Source organism: Sorex fumeus, unplaced genomic scaffold (genome assembly GCF_029834395.1).
Source record: "Sorex fumeus unplaced genomic scaffold, SorFum_2.1 ptg000061l, whole genome shotgun sequence".
NCBI lineage: Eukaryota > Metazoa > Chordata > Mammalia > Eulipotyphla > Soricidae > Sorex > Sorex fumeus.
Window position 1 is genome coordinate 34,179,295 of NW_026606118.1, and position 23,444 is coordinate 34,202,738.

Consider the following 23,444-nt stretch of genomic DNA (forward strand, 5'->3'; position numbering starts at 1 on the left):
TGAAAATCTTTTGTTTAGGGCCAAAGGAATTTCTTAATTAAACAGAGTATAAACTTTGCATGTAAGAGGTCTGGACTCAATCCTTGGCACCACATGTTCCCTTAAGCACTTTTGGGAGTGACCCAAGAACTGAGATGAGAATAAGCCCTAGCACTGTTATGTGTGTCTTTGCCCCCTACCAACCACCAAAAAAAAGAAAAGAGAGAAAAATCTATTATTTAGTTAAAATCATCAATGATTTTAACTAAATTTTCCAGGTAATTTTCTATATCTTCTACATCCTTACAAAAATACTTTCTTTTCTGACACTAGTGCTGGCTATAGTTGTGCAACACTTTATGCCTGAAACTTTATTCACAGCATTACAATTCATATTCCTAAATTAAAACAAGAAAATTTTTCTTGATTTTCATAACTTGAAATGTATCTCATTACATTATTATTATTGTCATCACTGTAATATCACTGCAGGCGCTCTTTCATTTTGATTTTGGGCTTCAGGCCACACCCAATGGTGCTCAGAACTTATTCCTGGCTCTACACTCAGGAATTATTTCTGGTGGGTCTCAGGTGATCCTGTGGGTTAGTGGAGATTGAAACAAAATAAATCATGTGCAAGGCAAGTGCTCTCCCTGCTGTACTATTATTCTGGCCTTACACCCACTTTTTAAAGTAATACCAGAACTTAAAGAACAAACAAAAACTTCAAGATAATAGAAAGTTAATACAGGGTTAATGCACTTCTCTTCCACGTAGCAGATCATACTTTGATCCAAAGCAGGCATCATATTGTGGTCCCCCAACCTTGAGCAGTTGGGTGTGGCCCACTCCCAATAAATAAGTGATAGCAATAATAAATTTTCATACAATGGGCACATTCCACTCTTCACAAAAAAAAATCACATGAAACTTGCAATGATAGTGCAGTAAAATACAGTAACTGGTGTGTGAGTCTTAGCATTAGTCTTTCTCAAGATGTTTTCCTTACAAAGTTTAGGCATATCAAGCTTTTGATTTAAGTGTGAATTGTGTAACATTTCCGTTTAATTAATCAATTAGAATAATCACATGGTTATTAATTGCCTAATTTTGACACTGTTTTGTCCCAGAAAATAGTCCCAAAGACAATGAGAGAAATGGGAGGTTGAGTGGGAGAGGGCAGTCCTCTGTGGTCCACACAGCCTTCAGACACATATTTATTCAATAAGATTTTCACTTTCTCCTATAGGAAAGGTTCACAAAACCTCCAGTAATCACAGTTATAACATCAAGAATTACAGGTCCCAAATCATCATAACAGATATACTAATACAAAAAAAAATGAAGTACTATGAGAATTAACAGAATGTTGTATAGAAATATGAAATGAGTATATGCTGCTAACAAAATATACTCGATGCAAGGTGCAACAAAAGTCAAATTGCTAAAAATAAAATATTTCTGTGAAAACAATTAAAGCACAATGTGCCCCTGTGAAAACAAGTTAGTGGACTTGAGAGAAACACAGAATCAATGAAGACATACATTATATGTGCAGATTTTGATTGTAACCATCGTCCATTGTCTCCCGTAAAGGGGTCTAAGTTCCAAGTGAGTAATAGTGGACCAAGGGAATATTGGAAAAGTGGTTTCTATATACAAGCTATTAAGAGCCTTCTTGTACATCTAGACATGATTATTTATATGTATGTTGTTTTCCGGTCTTTCTGCGCTGCATAAATTTTAAAACTAAATCCTGCAAGCAGAGAAGTGTGTAAGATATAATACTAGAGGTATCAAGGTAATATTTTAATTGCTCATAATTAGCTAGATGATTTCATTGAAACCCTATTAGGAAAGGAACAAAAAAGGAAGCTTCTGTTGCAAGATTTTTCACCACCAGCAAACTTCTTTCTCTGGCTGAATTTATCTTAATCTCAGAGACTAATCAGAAGTATAGGTAGTCTGCTCATGCATATATATGTACTTACATATACACACACACACATAAACACAGAGGTATTTTCACTTTCTTTTTTGGCAGTAAAAAATCAACATTTTATCTTCCTCTTTATTATTAATTCATTTCTGCTTCTCTGCACCCAGCTTATTAAACTAGTACTAATAGTTTGGCCTTTGGGCCCAATCCAGCTCTTATCTCATTTTATAAATAAAATTTTATTGGAACACAGTAATTCAATTTCTTTTTACTTATTGTCTTGATCACTTCTTGATGTGGGTAGAGTCAAGCAGTTGCAACTGAAACTATATATGGCCTGAAAAATTTTGTCTAATTCTTTTGGAGCAGTGGGAGCTTAGTACTGTCTGATCTACAATAGAAAAAGTTTGCTGATCCCTAAATTTGATATCATACTATCTATGCTATTCTGCTATTTGATCTTCATTTAATAATACCTATACATTAAATATATAGTGAGGATTCTTTATTGGAATATTTCATAGTTTAAAAAATTCATAAATTATTCAATCAGACTTTCATGTTGCTTCTCATATATTCAGGTCTTTGTAAAGAGTGACATGTTCATGCATTTATGAAAGAATATTGATTATTACAGCTTTATAAGTGAAATTACTGAAAAAAGTTAATGAGCATATGAATAAAACTTTCCTATTTGTCAAATGTAAAATTCCCCCCCATAAAATTTGTGTAACTTATTCCTCCTTGTTTTTCCTTCTGTTTAGTTAATGTGAGGCAGAAAATATAGTCAAAAAACTAACTTTAAAAGATTTATGCTTATAGAAACTAAAAAGAGAATAATGAATATTAGGCAACACAACTTTTAGAGGAATTAAGGAAAAAACAGAAAACTTCATTTTATGATTTTCCAACAATTATTTTAATATTTTTCCAAAATTGTTTTCTATATAAAGTTAAAAAACAGTTTCAAATACGGGTAAATATGTCTTTAGTTGCAAAATTTCAGAGACAGGCTGTTTTTTATCCTGATAAAAGTTAAGTCCAGTAAGAAGTTCCACATCACGAACCCTGGTAACATGAGTTTTCAATCTTTCCTCAATCCAAACATCTCCTGAGCTAAATTCCTGTAGAAAAGAAAACAGTGTTGTCTACAGGGTATACTTTTTCATGAACAGAAAGATCTTTCATTATTTAGAAGTTGTCTTTTTCTTTATTATTTTTATTGCCTTAAATATTAATTTTGTAGATACATTTTGTGCTTATTAAAGTAAAAAGAAATTCTGTAAGTGCTATAGCAAACACAGTTTCTTTCTTCACTGAAAATAATGATTACAGAAGTGTGAATAAGTCAGTATTTTAAGAGCGATAGCACAGCGGGTAGGATGTTTGCCTTACATGCTGCCGACTGGGCCGACCCAGGTTTGATTCCTCTGCCCCTCTTGGAGAACCCGGCAAGTTACAGAGGATATCTCTCCCACATGGCAAAGCCTGGCAACCTCCCCATGATGTATCCAATATGCCAAACACAGTAACAACAAGTCTCACAATGGAGATGTTACTGGGCCCACTTGAGCAAATCAATGAACAACTGGTGGACAGTGCTACAGTGCTACTGAAAGCTTTATAATATATAGCATTTGTAATTTACAAATTATAAAAATCATCTTATACATGATACTATATAATTATATTTATTCAGTACTATAATGTATCTATATTATGAGTATTATACTTTAATAATATTTTGTTTGGTACTATAGTTGATCTATAATCTATAATTTAGTTTATAATTCATATATAGTAATACATCTATATTTAACTCATTTTCTTATAGCTGTGCTTTGTTATGTTTTTCTAAGTATAGCACCATATTTTTATCATCTCTATAGTGATTGGATGTTTTACATTTAACTGACATACATTTACTGGGAAAAAGAAATCTCTACAGAAGCAAGAAGATCAATGCTCTAAGTAAATCCTTGCATACCACTGAGAAATGCCTTTGATTTATACAGATAGGTTTTTCATATGTATAAATACAAAGACACAGAATACATGTATAAGTAGCTGGACTATTTAAAACATTATCACATACATTGAAATACAACTCAGCTTTTTGAAGCTACAGAGTTTATTTCTCTTCCTTAATCACTTCCTTAACAATTGCAATCTGGCTATACTAATGAAACAGCTTCGTTCAAAGATGACTTAATTGAATACATTTTTTTAAAACTCCTGTGTTCTTCTGAAAGTTCCTCCTTTTGCTTTCCATTGTGCTAATTGTTTACTTGCTTCACTATACCTCTTTCTTGCATCTCAACTGACTAATTTTTCTTCATCCAACAATGATTGATATTTTCCCATTTGACCTCTGGATCTTTTCTTTCCACTTTATTTCCGTTTGTTATTTTTATTTCACCCCTTGATTTCATTCCAAATCTGTATCTATCAATCTAATTTCTTCCCATTCCAAACCCTCTTTTCCAGGATCTAAAGAGACGTTCACAATGAGAATACTCCATTGGAGTTGTGGAAATATTCTCATTAATCTCATTGTTATTTAATTAATCAAAGATGAGGGAACAAAGAAAGAGGGCGAAGTGGGGGGAAAATGGAAAGAAGAAGGAAATGCAGAAAATAAGTATGAATCTAGTTCACAGGATCAAGTGTGAATTGGAATTGTGAATCTAATATTTCTACAACTGATGCCAGTTACCTCAAACCTGTAATTGTGAATGCAACTACCCACCCTTAGTAATTAAATATTTTAATGTCTTTCATACAACATCAGTTATTAAAACAAGTCAATTATTTAATTAGATACTAATGGCACATTTCCTACTCTGCTGCTGGTGGAAAAGGAAATGTTGGCTAATTTGGGTTGAGAAGTAGCTTGCAAATATTCTGTACTCTTTTAATGACTTTATTATGGAGAATTTTAACTGCATGCAATCTTACTTTGTAGTGACTTTATAATGAAATTCTGTCATAAGTTGTGGCTGTGACAATTTTGTTGGTTTCCTTTTGTGCCACATGTGGTGATGCTCAGAGGTTACTGCAAGCTCTGTACTCAGAAATCACTCCTGGTAGTGCTGGAGGCGGGGAGGAGCATCTGGGGTGCCAGGGATGTAAGCTGGGTCAGCCTATGCAAGGCACATGTCCTCTCAAGTGTACTATCTCTCCAGCCCCAACTGTGATTCTTTATTTAATGATTATATGCTTACTATTTAGTGAAAATTCTTACAATTCTTCAATACAAAATATTTCATTTAATGCTCACAACTGTGTTAGAAGAGGTTATTTTTCAGACAGCTGATGAAAGTGACATTAAGTCATTATAACCTTAAGAAGCCAAGCCAATAACTGAACCAACTGCTTAACTCTGGAACCCGGGTGTTTAAACACTGTTCTTTATTGCTTCTCATATATTCGTTAATTTCAAATCTTTAAATTCAATCATTAGCTCAACGGGCTGAACACCTTCTCTGTGTATAGAAGGTACAGGTTTGATCCCCAGTATCACATGGTGCCCTGACACCACTGAGGGGTAACCCTAGACACAAAGCCAGAGCAGTCCCCCACACCATTGAATATAGCCCATCCTATATCATAATATATAATAAAATTAATACTTCTATAATTGACTTAGACATAATGTGTCTAGATTCTATTTCTATTTTAATGAACATATAAAAAGTTGTATATAAACTCTTTGGGGCAGAGTATAGCACTGTAGCACTGTCCTCCCATTGTTCATCTTTTTGCTTGACCGAGCACCAGTAACATCTTACTGCAAATTGTGAGACTTGTTACTGTTTTTGGCATATTGAATATGTCACGAGGAGCTTGCTAGGCTTTGCCGTGAAGGCGAGATACTCTTGGTAGCTTGCTGGGTTCTCAGAGAGGGGCAGGGGAATCAAACCAGGGTCGGTCACATCAGCTGCATGCAAGGCAAACACCTTTCCCGCTGTGCTTTATTGCATATAATTTTTTATCACAATACTGAGTACTTAATAGATGCTCTATAAATTTGCTGAATGATCAGTGAAGCTCAATGATTTATTTACAAAAATAAGAAAAAATATTTTCCTTTAAAGAATTCCTATATGAATTGAAGTAACTGTTTACATATAGCTTGCCTTGATCCAAAAGGATTGTAAGATGATTTAATACATGATATTAAACGATTGGGATTTTCACTAACTAATTTCAAGTTGATGGAATTCTTTATTCATATATACATTTCAGTACTGGCTTTGTAATAGAACCTAAAACTATGTACAGAATAACAAGATTAATAAAAATTTTTTCTTCATTAGTCAATGTAAATAAAATGAATATAAGTAATTTATACATAAGATGTGCATTTATAAGCATATTTTCATATAGGTATGTGTGTTTAAATTGATCATAATTATATAGAGGTCAATAGAGTAGGTAGAATTTTAAAATAAAATCAGTTTTTAATGCAACTAGACCCTAAAAATATGTAATAAAATATGCGGTAGTTAAAGTCATTTCCATTAAAGCCCAGATGAGCTATGACTGATGATTCTCTCACTCCTAGGGACACCAAGGCATACTCACAGGACAGCTTTCTACGTTGGTGGGCTCGTGAGGAATGACATAGGAGACAACATCCAAATTCCCAGGGCAGGCATCAGGGGTATGGCTTGCATTTTTACAGCTTGTCAGCACAATAAAGTAATGTGTTGGGATAGGAACATCAGTGTCAGGAACATGTCTAATAATATAATGTAAAGGAACTGATATTATTATACATTTTTAAAAATTATGAGTACATTTAAGTATTTTAAAGAAGTACCAAGGTAAACAAATGTCAATAGAAAAGCAAAACATTTCATGTAGATATTTCTAGAAAATCTATTGTCATCATTTCAGTATCATGTGAAGATACCAATAAAATATAAGGAAAATCAGAGCATAATATTTTATCCCCTGTAAATATTAGTTTGACTAAATTTTTTAAAAAGTTTTATTTTATTTTTATAAAGCTGTTCACAATAATTCATTACATTTTATGTTCAAACACCAATCCTACCACCAGTGCACCTTCCCACCACTGTAAGAGGAAAGTGTGTGAATATTGTTGTATTTCATTCTGGAGCCATTAAGCCCTTGTATAAGAGATTACAAACATGCACATTAAACCATATGTGTTACACTTGATACATCAGTGGGGTAGAGTATGAGAGGTCGCTCCAGGGATTCTAAAATTTAGAATATGATTATAGAGCAGATTAACTCATGAATAAAGCCGATATTTATAGCTCTCTTCCAGGAGCTTTATTTGAGTCTCTGGATCTTGGCCATTGATGAGATTATATGGCTCCAGGGGCAGTTTGTCGGTGTGACTGCCAAGCTACTGGTAAATTAGGGAGCTGGGGGGAGAATTCCCAGTCCAGCTCTGAGCGAGCTTGGAGATTTCAGTCATGGGTCCTGCATACCTGGGCTTTTCTTCAGGTTCCCTCTTGGGTGAGGCTCATCCAAGCCTGTGAAGAGTGTCCATGAGCATGGCAGTGGTTGGGTTCTGGTGGATTTCCCAACTTAATTTTTTATGGGGGTAGGGTTCCACAGATTGAACCCAGAGTTTTGTACAAATAAGGCATTTGCTCTTATCACAGAAATATTTTACAGGCTCTTTGTTTTGTTGATTTTATACTTTAGAGCAACATTTTGCTAATAGAGGAGAAAATGGAGTTATACCTCTATTTGTGCACTTTCACTGGATCTATTTTAATCCTCTATTATTGTGAGTTACTAAGTTTCTTCAGCCTTTACATGGTTATGATTCTGGGCTAGCAAATACTTAATGTAGCCTTGGAGGTTAACTCACACAGCTGATATCACTGTTCTTTAGTTTTAGGTAAGAAACATGAAACTAAAATGAGTTTAGCTCAATATTAAGATAAGTTACTATTATGAGCCTGCTAAAAGAATTATCATCTGGTATAGTGGTAAAGCATTAGCATGATTTAGAATTTCTATATGAAGATTTGGGATGTGGTTCAGTGGAATAATATATACTTTCTATGTTTATGAGGCTTGGGGTTTGATCAAAGGCACTGCGGGGGACACCATGAATTATTATATGAGTCTGGAGAGCCAAAATAGATTTTTATTCTGGCTTTCCCACCCATTAGCTGTGAAATAGGATAAGTTATTTATTATCTCTGGGCCTGGGTTTCACTTCTTAATGGAGACTTATGGCATCTAATACAGGGATTTTTTTAAATTAAATAAACTAGAAGTAAGTACAAAACTGTATGTGGCATGTAGAAAAGTGTTATGATGGTGTTTATTAGAACTATTAAAAAGTGAAAGACAAACACAATAAACACTAAAAGTCAATACAATGGAAAGACCACATGCTTAATAGCCATACCAGAAGGTGCCTGTAAAAAGTATTGCCTGATATATTCACACAGTTTGGAATGGGTGACCTCCCCCCATCTCCCGTGCTTCCAGTAGCCTGGCAGTTATGCCCAGGAACTGCCTCTAGCACCATATTAGCTCATCAACAGCCATGATCCAGAGACTCACAAATAAATCTCTCAGAAGAGAACAACACAGAGCAACAGGGTGCAGACATGCTTCCGGAACCCAAAGTCACCATCCAGTTAAAAAAAACATTAATTCAATTAACCTCAGCTGTATAACTGTATTTAAAACCTTAGAATTCCTGGAGCAACATCTAATACTCTACACCACTGATGTATCGAGAGTAGCACACCACACTTGATGGGATTTAAAGCAGAAGGCAATCAATCTCGGGGGAAAAAATTATATATATATATATATATATATATATATATATATATATATCACTGTCCTTCCACTATTAATTGATTTGCCTCAGCAGGCACCAGTAACATCTCACAACAAATTGTGAGACTTTTTGTTACCAGTTTTGGCATATCAAATACATCACAGGTAGCTTGCCAGGCTTTGCCATGTGGGCAAGATATTCTACATAGCTTTCAGGGCTCTCAGATAGGGGCAGAGGAATAAAGATTGTTGTATTTCACCCTGGAGCCATTAAGCCCTTGTAGAAGAGATTACATTCTTTCCTCTAAGGAAGATTTTTTTGATTAATTTTAGCGGATTATTCATAACAAGCAATAAAAAATGAATTATTTGGGTCCTGCTTTGAGGAAAGGGCTTGGGGGTTAGGGTGGACACGTTTGAAATACGGTGGTGGGATTGGTGTAATATTAAATGTAATAAGTTATTGTGAACAACTTTATAAAAATTAAATTAAAAAAGAAAATATTGCCTGATATAAACCTGGCTTACACGGTATAATTCATTAATTTGGTACTTTGTGAGTTTTAATAAAAAAAAGTTACATCTTTCTCTAAAATGCTCTTAACTACAAACTGGAGGAAGGAGATTATTACAAGAAACATTTTTACTGTTTTGTTCTTAATAAAAAGAATAATTTGTATTTAAATGTTTATTTATTTAGGTTTGGTGAGGGATACACCTGGTGTTGCTCAGGGCTTACTCCTGGCTCTGTGCTCAGGTACCACTCCTGTTGGAATAATGGGTACCATATGTGGTAACAGAGATTGAACTGACCATTGGCTGAATACAAGGCAAGTGCCTTAACCTCTGTACTATCTCTTGCCCCTTACAGGTTATTCTTAGAAGCTGGGGAGATAGTACAGCAGGTAGGATACTTGCCATGCATGCAGTCAACCTTAGTTTGATCCCCAGTAACACATATGATCCCCTGAGCCTCACCAGGAGTAATCCCTGAATTCAGAGCTAGGAGTAAACACTGAGTACCCCTGGGTGTGGACAAGAATTAAATAAATAAATAGGAAAATAAATAGTTATTCTTAGCCACCTGTTATGACTAAATTTAGTACAATATGTACAGTTTAGTAGAACTAGTTACCTGCATGAACCCTATACACCTTCCTGGGAAAGAATTATATAAATCATTCACTGCTTAACAATATTATGAATTGTCACCACTTGATTTTTTTGTTTGTTTTGGGGCCATACCCAACTGTGCTCAGGGCTTACCTCTGACTGTGCTCAGAGATCATTCCTGGTGGGACTCTGAGAACCACATGTGGTACTAGGGATTGAACCTGAGGGTGGCCAAGTGTAAGGCAAGTGCCATATACCCCTGTACTATTTCTCTGGTCCTGCTTTTTAAAAAAATTTATCTTGGAATTCTTTATTTATTGACAGTACAAAGTTCTCTTGTATCACTACCCTTTACAAAATTATTCGTTTCCTTTGTATATTAGTTTAGAATTTTTCAAATAAAATTTTTGCTCAACTTTTCTAGGATACATTCTCTTTGTCAATTACTTAAAATGTTTTCCATATGCATCTCTATTTACTTACTAAGAAAACCTATTTGAAAATTACTGACCGTATCTTGTTATAAGAATGCTATGCAAAATTTATAAAACTTAGCTTTTAGGGGATCAGAGTGATAGTACCGTGAATAGGGTGTTTGCCTTGCATGCTGTCCACGTGCGTTCAATCCCCCACACCACATATGGTCCTCCAAGCCCTCCAGGAATAATCTTTGAGCTCAGAGCCATGAATAAACCTTGAGCACCACCAGATTTGGTGAACCTCCAGAAAAATAACCTATAGATTTTCTTTAAAACATTGAGGTTTACACTTCAAATACCCTATTATTAAATCAAACTATCCATTTGGTTACAAATTACTTACTCTTTAATTTGATCTGGAGCATCAAAAAGACCATCATAATTATAATCAAACACTGGTCCACTAACCACATTAACTCCATTTCTTTCCATCGCATGTCTTACAAGTAGAACACTGTGGAAGTAATCCCATATTTCTGAAAATAAAAGAACAAAGTGTTAAATATATTTACCTTTATTAAATATAGAAATATTGTCTATCATATACAGGAACATTTAAATCACTTTAAATTCAGCTTCAATAATTTCAGGTGATAACTGGAAAATTCTACAAAGGAGTTCATACACATAAAATAAATTAATTAAATAAGGGCTAAATTCTTGGGCTCCTGATCAAGCTGCGTAATTGCCATAATCCCAAAGACTCAGAAATAAATATCAAAACCCAGCAGCTTTTGGCAGAAATGTGTCCAGACACCACAGTAGATTACTGTCACTGGGCCACCCCAGGGGGGAAAGGGTGCTATCCCTCCGCCTGCTCCCCTTAGGCGGCTCGGTAGCCACCATCCTCCAGAGGCCATTGGGCAGTCAGGTTTGGGCCCTCAGTGATGAGACACATGGGCCTCACGGGATGGGGGTGGATCCAGTCCTTTCCTCCCTGCCCTAACAAGACCCTGAGTCGCCACCCATGAACAGCCTCTCTGGCTCCTGATAAAGCTGCTTAATGGCTATGATCCCAGAGACTCAGAAACAAATCTCGGAACCCAGCAGCTTTTGGCAGAAATGCTTCCAGTCCCCGCAGTAGGTTACCGGCACCGGGCCACCCCAGGTGATAATAGATTTCATGCCTCGGCCTGTTCCCCTGGTGACTCAGTGGCCGCCATCCTCCAGAGGCCATTGGACAGTCAGGTTTGGGCCCACAGGGACGAAACATGTGGGGCCTCATGAGATGGGAGTGGAGCTGGCCCTTTCCTCTCTGCCCCAACGAGACCCCCAAGTCGCTGCCCACAGAGGGCCTCTCTGGCTCCTGATCAAGCTGCTTAATGGCCATGATCCCAGAGACTCCGGAACAAATCTGAAAACCCACAGCAGGTTTCAGCAGAAATCCCTCCAGATTTAATTGTTAAAATTTCAGAATTTCAAAATCATGCGGACACTAGTGTGACCTCACAACATCATATGTTATTCATAACCAGCAATAGAAAACAAATTGTCTACTGTTGCCTTTTCGGCAGATGTGAGTGTTGGGGTAAAATCCCAAATAATTATGGTGGGTCTGGTGTCAACATATTGAAGGTAATCAAAAATAGAGAGAGAGTAATGTGAAAATCATCTGCCCAACAGGTTGGGAGAGGATATGGGATAGGGATATACTGGGGTTTTTGGTGGTGGAAAATGGGCACTGGTGAAGGGACGAGTGTTTCATTGTATGACTGAGACTTAAAACCCGAAAGGTTAGTAACTGCTCTCATAGTGATTTAATAAATATAATTTTTAAAAAGGGGGGGACAAAAATGACTAAATTTGTAACAGTTTTTTTGTTGTTGATATAGTGGAAATCCTGAAATTAGTTTTATTTGTAGCTTTTTACAGTTAAATCCTCCACACCACATATGGTCCCCCTAGCCCTCCAGGAATGACCTGGGCTTAGGGTTAAAAATAAATTAGCAAATTTCCAGTAAATAAGACATTTGAAGTAAAAAATAAAAACAGTATTAGAGTTTCTTACTGTACTTGTATATAAAATATTAGAAGAAAATAACTCTTAGAACAAAATCTAAATGCAACAAGATGTGATTAATCTGTACATTCAGAAAATCTCATAGATATTCTTAAATAGTATAAGTATATACTTACTTTTGAATTCCCCATACATAGGGACAAAGTTACTTGTAATTAAGCCATCATATTGACTTTCATTAGTTCTATTGTTTCCTGTAAAACAAATTCATTTTATTAAATCTCACTATGAGAGAAAATGTGACAAAATTGTGACATACCATGTAGTAGATTTATAACTATTAATTAATAATATAAATTTATTAAATATCAAGCAGTTGGCTGAACAATAGCGAGAAAAGCTGAGATCTTGCTTTCCCAGCTATGGGTTACCCTGGGTTCTGTCCCCAGCACTATATGTTCTCCCAACACCACTAGGAGCAATACCTGAGCCTAGAGCTTGATGTAACATGTGTTTGACAATGAGTGGCTCCCAAACTAACTACAACAGAGTCAAATTGTTGGGCTGGAATGACATTATAGCATGTAGGATTCTTGTCTTGCATGCAGTCAGTCCAGGTCTTATCCACAGGTCCAATATGGTCCTTCTGAGCCAGGAGTGATCTCTGAGCAGAGCCAAGAATAAGTCCTTAGCACTTGCAGTGTGCCTCCCCCTGCCTTTTCCCCACTCCACCTCCAGAAGAAAAACCCAAAATGTTAGTGCACTTGCTTTGCATGCAAAAGGCCAGTTTGAGTTCTAGGAATATATTATTAATTGAATACCTCCTGAATAATCCCCCAAGTACTGAACCAGGAGTAAACTCTCTGCAATACTGGGTATAGCCAAAACAAACAAACAATATAGAAAAGAGGAACATGGTCCTCCTTTATTCAATATATTCCTATATTCAATATAGAAAGAAGTAACATAATATATTCCTATATTCAATATTCAACAATATATTCTTATATTCAATATGGAAAGGAGAAACATAAAGTGATTGCAGACTCCAGACTCCAGAACTATGAGAAAATACATTTCTGTTTTTTTTTAAGATATCAAATATATGGTCGTTGTTATAGAAGCATAGGAATCAAATATAATACAGACACAAATGCATTGCAATTGAATGTGAAAATAATAATAATGCTATTAAAAATAATTTTCAGGGGATGATGGTTAGTACAGTGGTCAGAGCACTTGTCTTCTATGCACCCAACCTGGGTTAGATCCCCAGTACCACAAGTAGTCCCCCAAGCCCTGTTAGAAGTAATCCCTGAACACAGATCCAGAAGTAAACCCTGGACAGCACTGGGTGTGATCCCCCACAGATAAATAACTTGCAGAATAAATTAATACAATAACTCTCAAAATAAAATTTTTCCTAAGATAGTAGGTTTTAATTTCATGAAGACTACTGGCAACACAAATGATCAATTCTGAAGGCTTGGGGATGTCTGGAAGAGTGACTGCAAGGAGTGTGAGCTGTGGAACCAGACTACGAATAAGTAACTTCAGCCCAATTTTTCACCAGCTGGACCTCAGACAAAGTGGACAAAGTGTTACATCTCCCTTTGTTTCATTTGTTTCATATCAGTTCTTTCAGGGCAATATTATAGGGATTATAAAAACTATAAACCAGCATTATTTATAATAGCCCAGGATCAAAAGCAAACTAAAGTAATAAAATGAGAGTATAAACTAATGGAATATGAATCAATCATGAAAAAGATAAAGGCCTGAAATTTGCAACAACATAAATGACAGAGTGTTTTATGTTTAGGGAAAGAATGCAAATGAAGTTATATATACACTTTATAATTTTACATACCACAAAGTTGTAGTATGTAAAAGAACAACAAAAATGAGTAAACTAAATAGACTAAGCAAATGTTTAGATTCCAAAACCAATTTAGTTGTTACCAAAAGGGAAAGGGAAGTAACTGGGTCAATTGGGTAAAATTTATCAAAGTTCTGGTATGGTCAAGGACTGAATGAACTTTTGGTGGTACTTGATGTAGCTATGATAGATCCTACATACTATTGCACATCTGAAACTAGTTATAATGCAATGCTACTTGAAAATTTTTATTCAAATATTATTTCTAATAAAGCAATATCGTAGAAAATTGCATGTATGTGTTTATTATACTACTTTTTCTATTAAACTACACTTAAGTGAAAGACCAATCGGGTGGACACCAAAAGGCAAAGGAAGCCATTTGCTATTGGTTTAAGGCAAGAAAAATATTACTTCCCTTAAGAAAGAATTCAATTTATGATGGAGATTATAATCCATACAATTTAATTTTCTTTTTGGAGGGGTGAGGGGTTATACCATTAGATGTAGAAATTGCTCATGGCAGGCTTGGGGGCCATATGGGATTCAGAAGATCAAACCTGAATGAACTCAAGTTGCATGCTAGGCAAACATGCTACCCTCTGTATTATCTCTCCTGTCCAATAAACTACACAATTTATGGTGCAGTGTTAATATGGAATTTCATTTTATCTCTAACATCTTAAGACAAAATAGTTACTTCATTCCTTTGTTGATGCAAACATTTATATAACAATCAATAAGGCAAAGGTAAAGGCCCTCCCGTTGTTCATCGATTTGCTCGAGCGGGCCCAGTAACATCTCCATTGGAGATTTTGTTGTTACTGTGTTTGGCATACCGAATACATCACGGGTGGCTTGCCAGGCTCTGCCGTGTGGGCGAGATACTCTCGATAGCTTGAGGGGCGGAGGAATCGAACTCGGGTCGGCCATGTTGCCTGTGTGCAAGGCAAACGCCCTACCGCTGTGCTATCGCTCTAGATAACAATCAATATGATAATTTATATGACAATTAATATTAAAAAGTACAATCTTATAAGCCAATAAAAAAATAAAACAGTATAGCTATTTGGAATTTATCCTAAAGTTTACAAAATAGTATAATAAAATATTTTCATAATATAGTATAATTATTTAAAGTTTATCTTAAAATTTACACAAATTTGATAGTCCTATTAAGATGTAAGTTCATTCATTCTTACTTAGTTGGGAATTTTAAATTGAGGCATCACTCTAACTCGGTAAGTCCTTTCCTCCACTATAACTCAGAATCTTTAACTACAAATGTCCAAACTGACCTCTTCTGTCATGGTTTCCAGAAAGACAAAAACCAAATATCAGGAATCAACTCCTTCCCAGAAGTTAAAATTATCGAAAATCTCATGGGGGAGATAATGAAATGACATTTCCTGGTACACAGGAAGGAGATGTGAGTTTGAGAAAAATCACAGTCACTTTTACATCTCCCAAGAGAGGAGCTTTCTAAAATCAAAACCAAAAAATGTAAAGCCTATGTAGTTTCCTAATCCACAATTTTAAAATACAAGACAAAAGGCCCAAGTTGAGGGGCAGAAATTGCAGCCAGATTTCTTGTCACAAGGTCAGTTTCATCCCTCATTTCTTCATGCAGGCTTTAGTTTGGGCTACAGCCTTAAAAAATAAATATTTATATATATATTATGAAATATACAGAAACATATGGGTTTTTTCAGCTACTTGTGACCTTCCTGAAGGAATCTTTTAAAATTAAACTTAAACCTGCTGAACTCTCTAAACATCTGGGACAGATTAGAGTTGATGTGTCGTTCCCATTGGAAAATTTATTAGTGTCTATCACAGCGTTTGCACTGCATCTGGTCAGTTTATAACCACTGGGCGCCTCTTGGACAACTAGCTCAGTTCTGCAGGCAGGTTCAGCTGAGAATATATGTCTAAGACACATGCCCATATGCAGCTGATGAGGGCTTTCCAAGACACTGCTCTAAAAAAGAGTTATACTCACCAGGAGGATAGAGGAAGCCGTGGGTGATATTCTTGTTTAAATAGAAGGAACATTTTTGGCTCTCAGAAGGAGCAACCCTGACATCAGCCCGCAGACAGTCTAGGACAGTGGGAGGAAGAGGCGATGTGTCTCCCTGTAGAAAGAGAAAAAAAGAGAAAAAATTACGCCCACAGTTGTGGCTTACCCATGACCTTATATGGCTGGTAACTTCCCTACACTGTTTTTCATTTAACCTTTTCCTATTTTCTTAGTGAATCAGGGCTACGCAAGCAGTGGAAGTGGATGTCTTCGGTGATGTTTTCTTCTGCAGTTCCTTTCTGGTGAGGGACACCAAGAGGGCAAATCAAATACACCTTGGCAACGAATATTTGCAGAACCTAAACTTGAAGTCAGAGCAGAGGAATAATGGGAGCTATCATAAAAAACCAACATTCTCTCCAGAAGCTCAGCTTTTAAAGAGTGATAGAAATTATAATTGGAAAAAATATATAATTATTTCTGAAATATAATCTAAAGATAGTATTCAGTTGGGCAAGAACTTCTAGTCAACCTAATTCAAAGCAGTTACAGCTCTCTGGTTTATTTAGGGATTTAGACAATGTTGAGCTATGCTATATATATATATCATGAAATATAGAAGAGAATTTTTATGAATTTTTGACAAATATTTAGACAATACAATAACTTGGGGCTGGAGCGATAGCACAGTGGGTAGGGCATTTGCCTTGCACACAGCAGATCCGGGTTCGATCCCTCCGCCCCTCTCGGAGAACCCAACAAGCTACCAAGAGTATCTCGCCTGCACGGCAAAGTCTAGCAAGCTCCCCGTGACGTATTCGATATGCCAAACACAGTAACAACAAGTCTCACAATGGAGAGGTTACTGGTGCTCGCTCGAGCAAATCGATTAAAAACGAGAGGGCAATGCTACAGTGCTACAATAACTTGGGGTTGAAAGCAGGAGTTTTGGGCTGTACATGGCTGTGCTCGGGACTTACTCCTTACTCTGTGCTCAGAGGTCACACCTGGGGTGCTCAGGGGAATATATATAGAGCTGGGGATGTAACCAGGGCCAGTCAAATGCAAAGCAAACACCATGTCCACTGTTCTAACTCTCGGAGCTCCCAAATACAATAATCTATTCATTTTATCCTATATGTGTGATGTCAAATTTAATTTAAGATAATATCATTTTTATTAGCACATAATCTTGAGCTAGAAAATATGTTTTCTTTATAAAGAAGAAAAGTTTATTAGAATGTAGAAGAGAAAAGAAAAGGAACTCCCCGCGAGAGAAGGAACTTAGTACAGGACTATTTCATGACTTAGCAAATATTTAGCTAGTCATTTCATTTTTTAAATTTTTATTCATCTCCATTCTACTTCCTATAAGTTAAATGTGCCTTACAGTTTTATTCATTAAATATGCAATATTAGGATGACTTTCCTATTGAAAGCAAATATCAGTTTTTTAACACTGTCCTCCCGTTGTTCATTGGTTTGCTCGAGCGGGCCCAGTAATGTCTCTATTGTGAGACTTGTGGTTACTGTGTTTGGCATATCGAATATGTCATGGGTAGCTTGCCAGGCTTTGCCGTGCAGGTGAGATACTCTCGGTAGCTTGCTGGGCTCTCCGAGAGGGGCAGAGTAGTCGAACCTGGCTTGGCCAGGTCGAGCCGTGCACAAGGCAAACGCCCTACCACTGTGCTATTGCTCCAGTTATAGGATTTAAAATGTATGTATTAAGGGGCTGGAATTATAGCACAGTGTCACTACTTGATTTTTTGTTTGTTTTTGGTGAGTTATAAGATAGGTAGGAGATTAAGATAAAAGAATTTGGGGGAAATGAATTGGGGGAATTTAGAAGATCTTAATTCTCTAGTTGGAAAGCATTATACAAAAATTAAAGGGACTTCACAACCTGATTGAACATTTCTCTCTACTCCCTTCTAAAATCTCATTTAAAGATACTAATAAGTAGGTGGAGGGCTGGAGCGATAGCACAGCGGTAGGGCGTTCGCCTTACAAGCGGCCAATGTGGCCGACCCGAGTTCGATTCCTCTGCCCCTCTCGGAGAGCCCAGCAAGCTACCGAGAGTATTCGATATGCCAAACACAGTAACAACAAAGTCTCCAATGGAGACGTTACTGGGCCCGCTCGAGCAAACCGACGATCAACGGGAGGGCCTTTACCTTTTACCTTTACTAATAAGTAGGTGGAGAGATAGTACTAGAATAAACTTTCACCTTGTTGCAATGGCCAAGACCTTTATCTGAGTTCCTAGCACCACATGCTCCCTGAACACTGCTGAGCACAGTAAAGAATAGATCCTGACAACTACAGGTATGGTCCAACCCTACCCCAAAATAAATTAAAATATTTAAAAATACAATAATGATGCACTGTCCACTGTCCTCCCGTTGTTTATCAATTTGCTCGAGCAGACACTAGTAACGTCTCCATTGTGAGACTTATTGTTACTGTTTTTGGCATATTGGATACACCATGGGGAGCTTCCCAGGCTCTGCCATGTGGGCGGGATACTGTAGGTAGCTTGCCAGGCTCTCTGGAGGAATCAAACCTGGGTCAGCCACATGCAAGGCAAACGCCCTATCCATTGTGCTATCAATCCAAATGATAACTTTTTTTCAGAAGCTGGAAAGCAAAAAGATTGACAGATTGGTGTACTAAAGTAATCTGTTAATTGACAAGAAAACACTAGTTTGTGGTTGGGGAAAGCAAACTAAAGCTGATTCCTAATGTAGAGCCCCCAAAAGAAGCATTTGAATAATCCTAAATACAAGGAATGTGTGTAGAATTTTAAAAAATAATAACTTTTACTCCCCAAAGAGGCCAACCAAAGGGAAGATAAGACTAAAGACTGGAAGTGTGTTGGGAGTAGATTCTTTGATCACATTGTCTTCCAGACTAAAGATAAGGCATCAAAGAAAGTCTGTAGTCTAATTGTGGGGATTCCCTTAAGTATCATGTATATTATCTCAGGTACCCTGCTACTGTCTTTACTTTGGGAAAAAAGTAACCTGAAAGGGAAACCAGATATTTTCAACTGGGAGCCCCCAATATTACTGGTTGGTTTTTTATTCTAATTAACTTACAGTGAAGTCTTTAAGCTGGCAGCCCCATAATGAGGCTTAGTGTCTTGCCTAAATATATGAGCTTACAGAAGGACACCAGGTAACTGATGGGAGACAGGAGAGGAATTAAGAAAAACAAAAAGATACTATGTTGGGGACGGGCCTATGCACCCCCTGCCTCAGTCCCTGTAAACAGGGAGGGGTGTGGAGAAACTTGGTGTGAGGGCGAGCTGTCTCCTGACAGCAGACCTTGACAGGCGGCCGAAGGCTCACCATGCTCTGGCGGCCAGCCTGGAAAGGGGGTCGAAGGGCCACCATACTCTGGCAGCCTGCCTCAGGAGAAAAGCCGAAGGGCCAGCATGCTCTGGCAGCTGGATTTGAGAGGAGGTTGAAGGGGGGATTGGCTCATATCCGCCTTGGCCAGACCCAAGGCCACATCTCCATTCCTTGTTTCTCAGGGCTGAGATAAGGAACCGAAAAACAAAGAAGGAACCAAAAAACAAGTAATATTGGTAAAAATAAAGTTGCTTGCTCAGCATGGGTAATATTGTTAATGAAGCTTATGTAACCTGTTGGTCATTGCTAAAATAAGACTATATAAACTTGCTGTATGCCGCATATTGGATGCAGTCGTCCCTAGCCCTGGTTAGCTCTCATTTCCTTACTCCGGCCAAGGCTCAAGTTGGCCGCATGGGACGCGACAATACTAGACAAAAAGATCAAGAAACCTTACTTCTTAGAGTGATGCAGTTATATGAGACAAACATAAGAAAGGGTAGAAAGTGCTAAAAAGAGGAAAAGGTATTACAAAGACCTCTTGAACTTTAAATAAATGAGCAGATATAGAATCTCTGAGAAGGCATAGAAAATGACATTTCAGATAGTTCCAAAAAAAAAAGGTGGAGTTAAAGAAAATAGATGGAAAATAGGGAACATTTAAGAGCATTAGAGGCCCAGTCCAGGAAATCTAATGTTATATTGTATTGAAGAAAAACTATAAGTAAAATTGTAAAGTAGAATCATCAAAATTCTAAAATTCAATAGTTAATCCCACAGATACAAAAATATTTTAAATATACAAGGTCTCAAAGATTTATCTTCCTTTCTTTCAGGGAAATTTACTAGTGCTATTGTCCATGAAAATAAAGAAATAAACCAAGAAATATGAAGATATTTGTGTTAAATTTGGTAGAGTATTCCCCACTATTTATTTCACTCTTCTGGAAAGGGATACTGGGAAGCTAAAAGCATGTCTTATGTCATATTAAAAAATATAGCATAGCAAACAAATCTGAGTAACCAGGATTTTTCATTTGGCATAAAGTGACATATATAGATGCCATGACATGGGGGAGACAAGAATATTCTTGATAAACAACCCTATAGACATCCAAGATGCTGTGACTTGATTTCTACCGCATATTTTTTACCTTCTATTATAAAACTTCACATCTAGTACATTGCACTTGAACACATACACAATTCATATAGGCAGCCATAGATGCTGATTCCATAATGTGAGGAAAAAGAAAACACATTTCAACCTAAAATCATCAAGACTAGGAAACACAGCAGGAAGTTTCCACTATAAAAGTTAGATGTTATCCAATAGGCAGTCTTCTACAGAGATGGAAGGAACGCAAGTCACAACATTTCTGAGTCCTGAGCTCTTAAGAGAAAACAGAGTGAACCACTGTTGCAATACACACACACACACACACACACACACACACACACACACACACACGTTATGTCAATCCTGCCATTTTTTTTGGTCTTTTTTTTCCCCCCGAGACTTCCTTCAAGGATTTTTAAGCCAAGGGATAAAAGTTAAGGAAAACAATAAGCAGAATGACAGTGAGATAAATTCTGATCTCCCTAGCCCTCAAAATTCTTCAAGAAAAAGGTGATGAACACAGATAGAAAAGTATGATTCTTTTTTATTTCTTGCCTGATATGGAAACCAAACAGAATTGAATGCACAGTAAAATTATTTTGGGGAAATAATGCACACTGCTTAACTAAAGATTGGATATAAAACACAAAGTATATTTAAATATTGGATGATTATCTTTTGGTGAATACACATTTATAATTTGTTATTTCCTTAGTTGTGATATTATTTCCTACAGGGAAAAGTTATTTTTAATAGAATATCTTTCAGTGCCATAGGGCAAACCAAGGGTCTCAAGTGTGTGAGGTAAGAAAACACTATACCTGCTGGGTGCATTAAAAGAAAAAGTATTTCTTGCATTTTTCTGGGGGATATAAAGTAACAAAATAGGAGATTAATGCCCAAGAACAGCCGAGATCAGTACCAAGAGGATTGATTACTCCATGGCTTAGAGGCCAGCCGGGCATTCTAGGGGAAAGGGCAGCTCAGATAGAGAAGGGAGCACCAAATAAAGGGTGTTTGGAGGATCCTCTCAGGAGGGGAGGTGCATGTTGAAAGTAGATTATGGACTGAACACGATTGCCACTCAATGCCTCTTTTGCAGACCACAACACCCAAAAGGAGAGAGAGAACAAAAGGGAATGCCCTGCCACTGAGGCAGGGTGGGATGGTGGGATGGGTGTGGGAGGGATACTGGGATCCATGGTGGTGGAAAATGGGCACTGGTGGAGGGATGGGTATTTGATCATTGTATAATTGAAACCCAAGCGCAAAAATTTGTAAGTCTACAACTGTAAAAAAAAATGTATTTCTTCTTCTTTCGTTTATTTATTTATTTTTGTGGGGACCACCAATAGCACAGCGGTAGTGCATTTGCCTTGCGCGCAGACGGCCTGGCCGAGCCGGGTTCGATTCCTCCGTCCCTCTCGGAGAGCCCGCAAGCTACTGAGAGTAGCTCACCCGCACAGCAAAGCCTGGCAAGCTCCCCATGACGTATTCAATATGCCAAACACAGTAACAACAAGTCTCATGATGGAGACTTTACTGGGCCCACTCAAGCAAATAGATGAACAACGGGAGGACCATGACCGTGACCGTGGGGATCATGCCCGATGTTGCTCCTGGGTTATTCCTGTCTCTGCAATCAGGAATCACTCATGGCAGTGTTTGGGGGACCATATGGGATGCCGGGGGGCTGAACCCGCATGGACCGCATGCAAGGCAAGTATTATCTGTACCGCTGTACTAAATATTCAGCCTCTAAGTATATCTCTCAGGTCTCCTAAAAAAGTATTCCTTTTTTTTTTTAACTGCTTTTTGGGTCACACCCAGCGATGCTCAGGGATTGCTCCTGGCTCTGCACACAGGAATTAAGGAATTAATCCTGGCCATGTTTGAGGGACCATACAGGATGCCAGGGATTGAACCCAGGTTAGCCACATGCAAGGCAAACGCCCTACCCGCTGTACTATCGATTCAGCCCCTGAAAAGATATTTATTACATTTACAACAATGCCTGCAATACACAAACTTTGTGCGTCTAGTTTTTAGAAGCTCACAATACATAGTTGGGTCAAAATTTATAATATCAAATAATGTTTAGGAGAAAAAAAGAGTTGTTTCAAAATTCAATGACATACGATATATACGTTGAAAGCTAAAGAGACAAAAAATAATACCCAAAGTACATTCTAGTTTTTTTTCTAAAAAACTTTATTTCATTATTAACCTTCTAAGATATAGGCTAAATTATTTCCATAAATCTCATTTTCGTTTTTTCAACCTAGAAACTGAAAGAAAAGTTACCATCTTTTTGCTAAGCAAGCCCAGAAGCAAAAGCCAAAAGGAGTCCGATCAAATTTAATGGTTTTGAAAAGCTGTTATAGGACATTTAAAATCACTACTACTTCCCTAGAACTGTTCTGAGATAATAACAACAACAATTAGAAAACCCACCAAAACCACAGCAAAACAAAAGTTGCACCAAACTTAAAGGCACAGGCCAATTAAGTCCATGCTCTAAACTGTGCTTATTTACAGTCTGATTTTTCAAACACAGGGCTGATTTACAATATTTTTATGCGAATCTCAAAACATCCTTGTATGTAATTTTCCTGAACCACAACACACTAACAAGAGTAATTTCTGAATTAGAAAGCAGAAAATTGCTAGAATTCCATCCTGTCACATGGAGGGAGAAATACACAAAGTAGTTCTGTGGGATCACAAAGAAGCAGAACTTTGGTAACAAAGAAGCTAGTTTTGAAACAATAACAACAAAGAATTGTACTAAGCTAGCCTGCAAGCACTTAAAA

At 37.1% G+C, this 23,444-nt stretch overlaps 1 protein-coding gene across 1 annotated transcript in view; it reads right to left on the bottom strand.

The window, feature by feature from the left end:
* Positions 1–2,871: 2,871 nt before the first annotated feature.
* Positions 2,872–23,444, bottom strand: part of ENPP3 (ectonucleotide pyrophosphatase/phosphodiesterase 3) — a 102,028-nt gene continuing 81,455 nt past the window's right edge. The window contains exons 21-25 of the mRNA XM_056126366.1: positions 16,141–16,273; positions 12,436–12,513; positions 10,643–10,775; positions 6,490–6,662; positions 2,872–3,026 (exon numbers count right to left, since the gene is read on the bottom strand). Coding sequence (XP_055982341.1) covers positions 2,872–3,026; positions 6,490–6,662; positions 10,643–10,775; positions 12,436–12,513; positions 16,141–16,273 — 672 coding nt within the window. The remainder of the gene's footprint in view (positions 3,027–6,489; positions 6,663–10,642; positions 10,776–12,435; positions 12,514–16,140; positions 16,274–23,444) is intronic.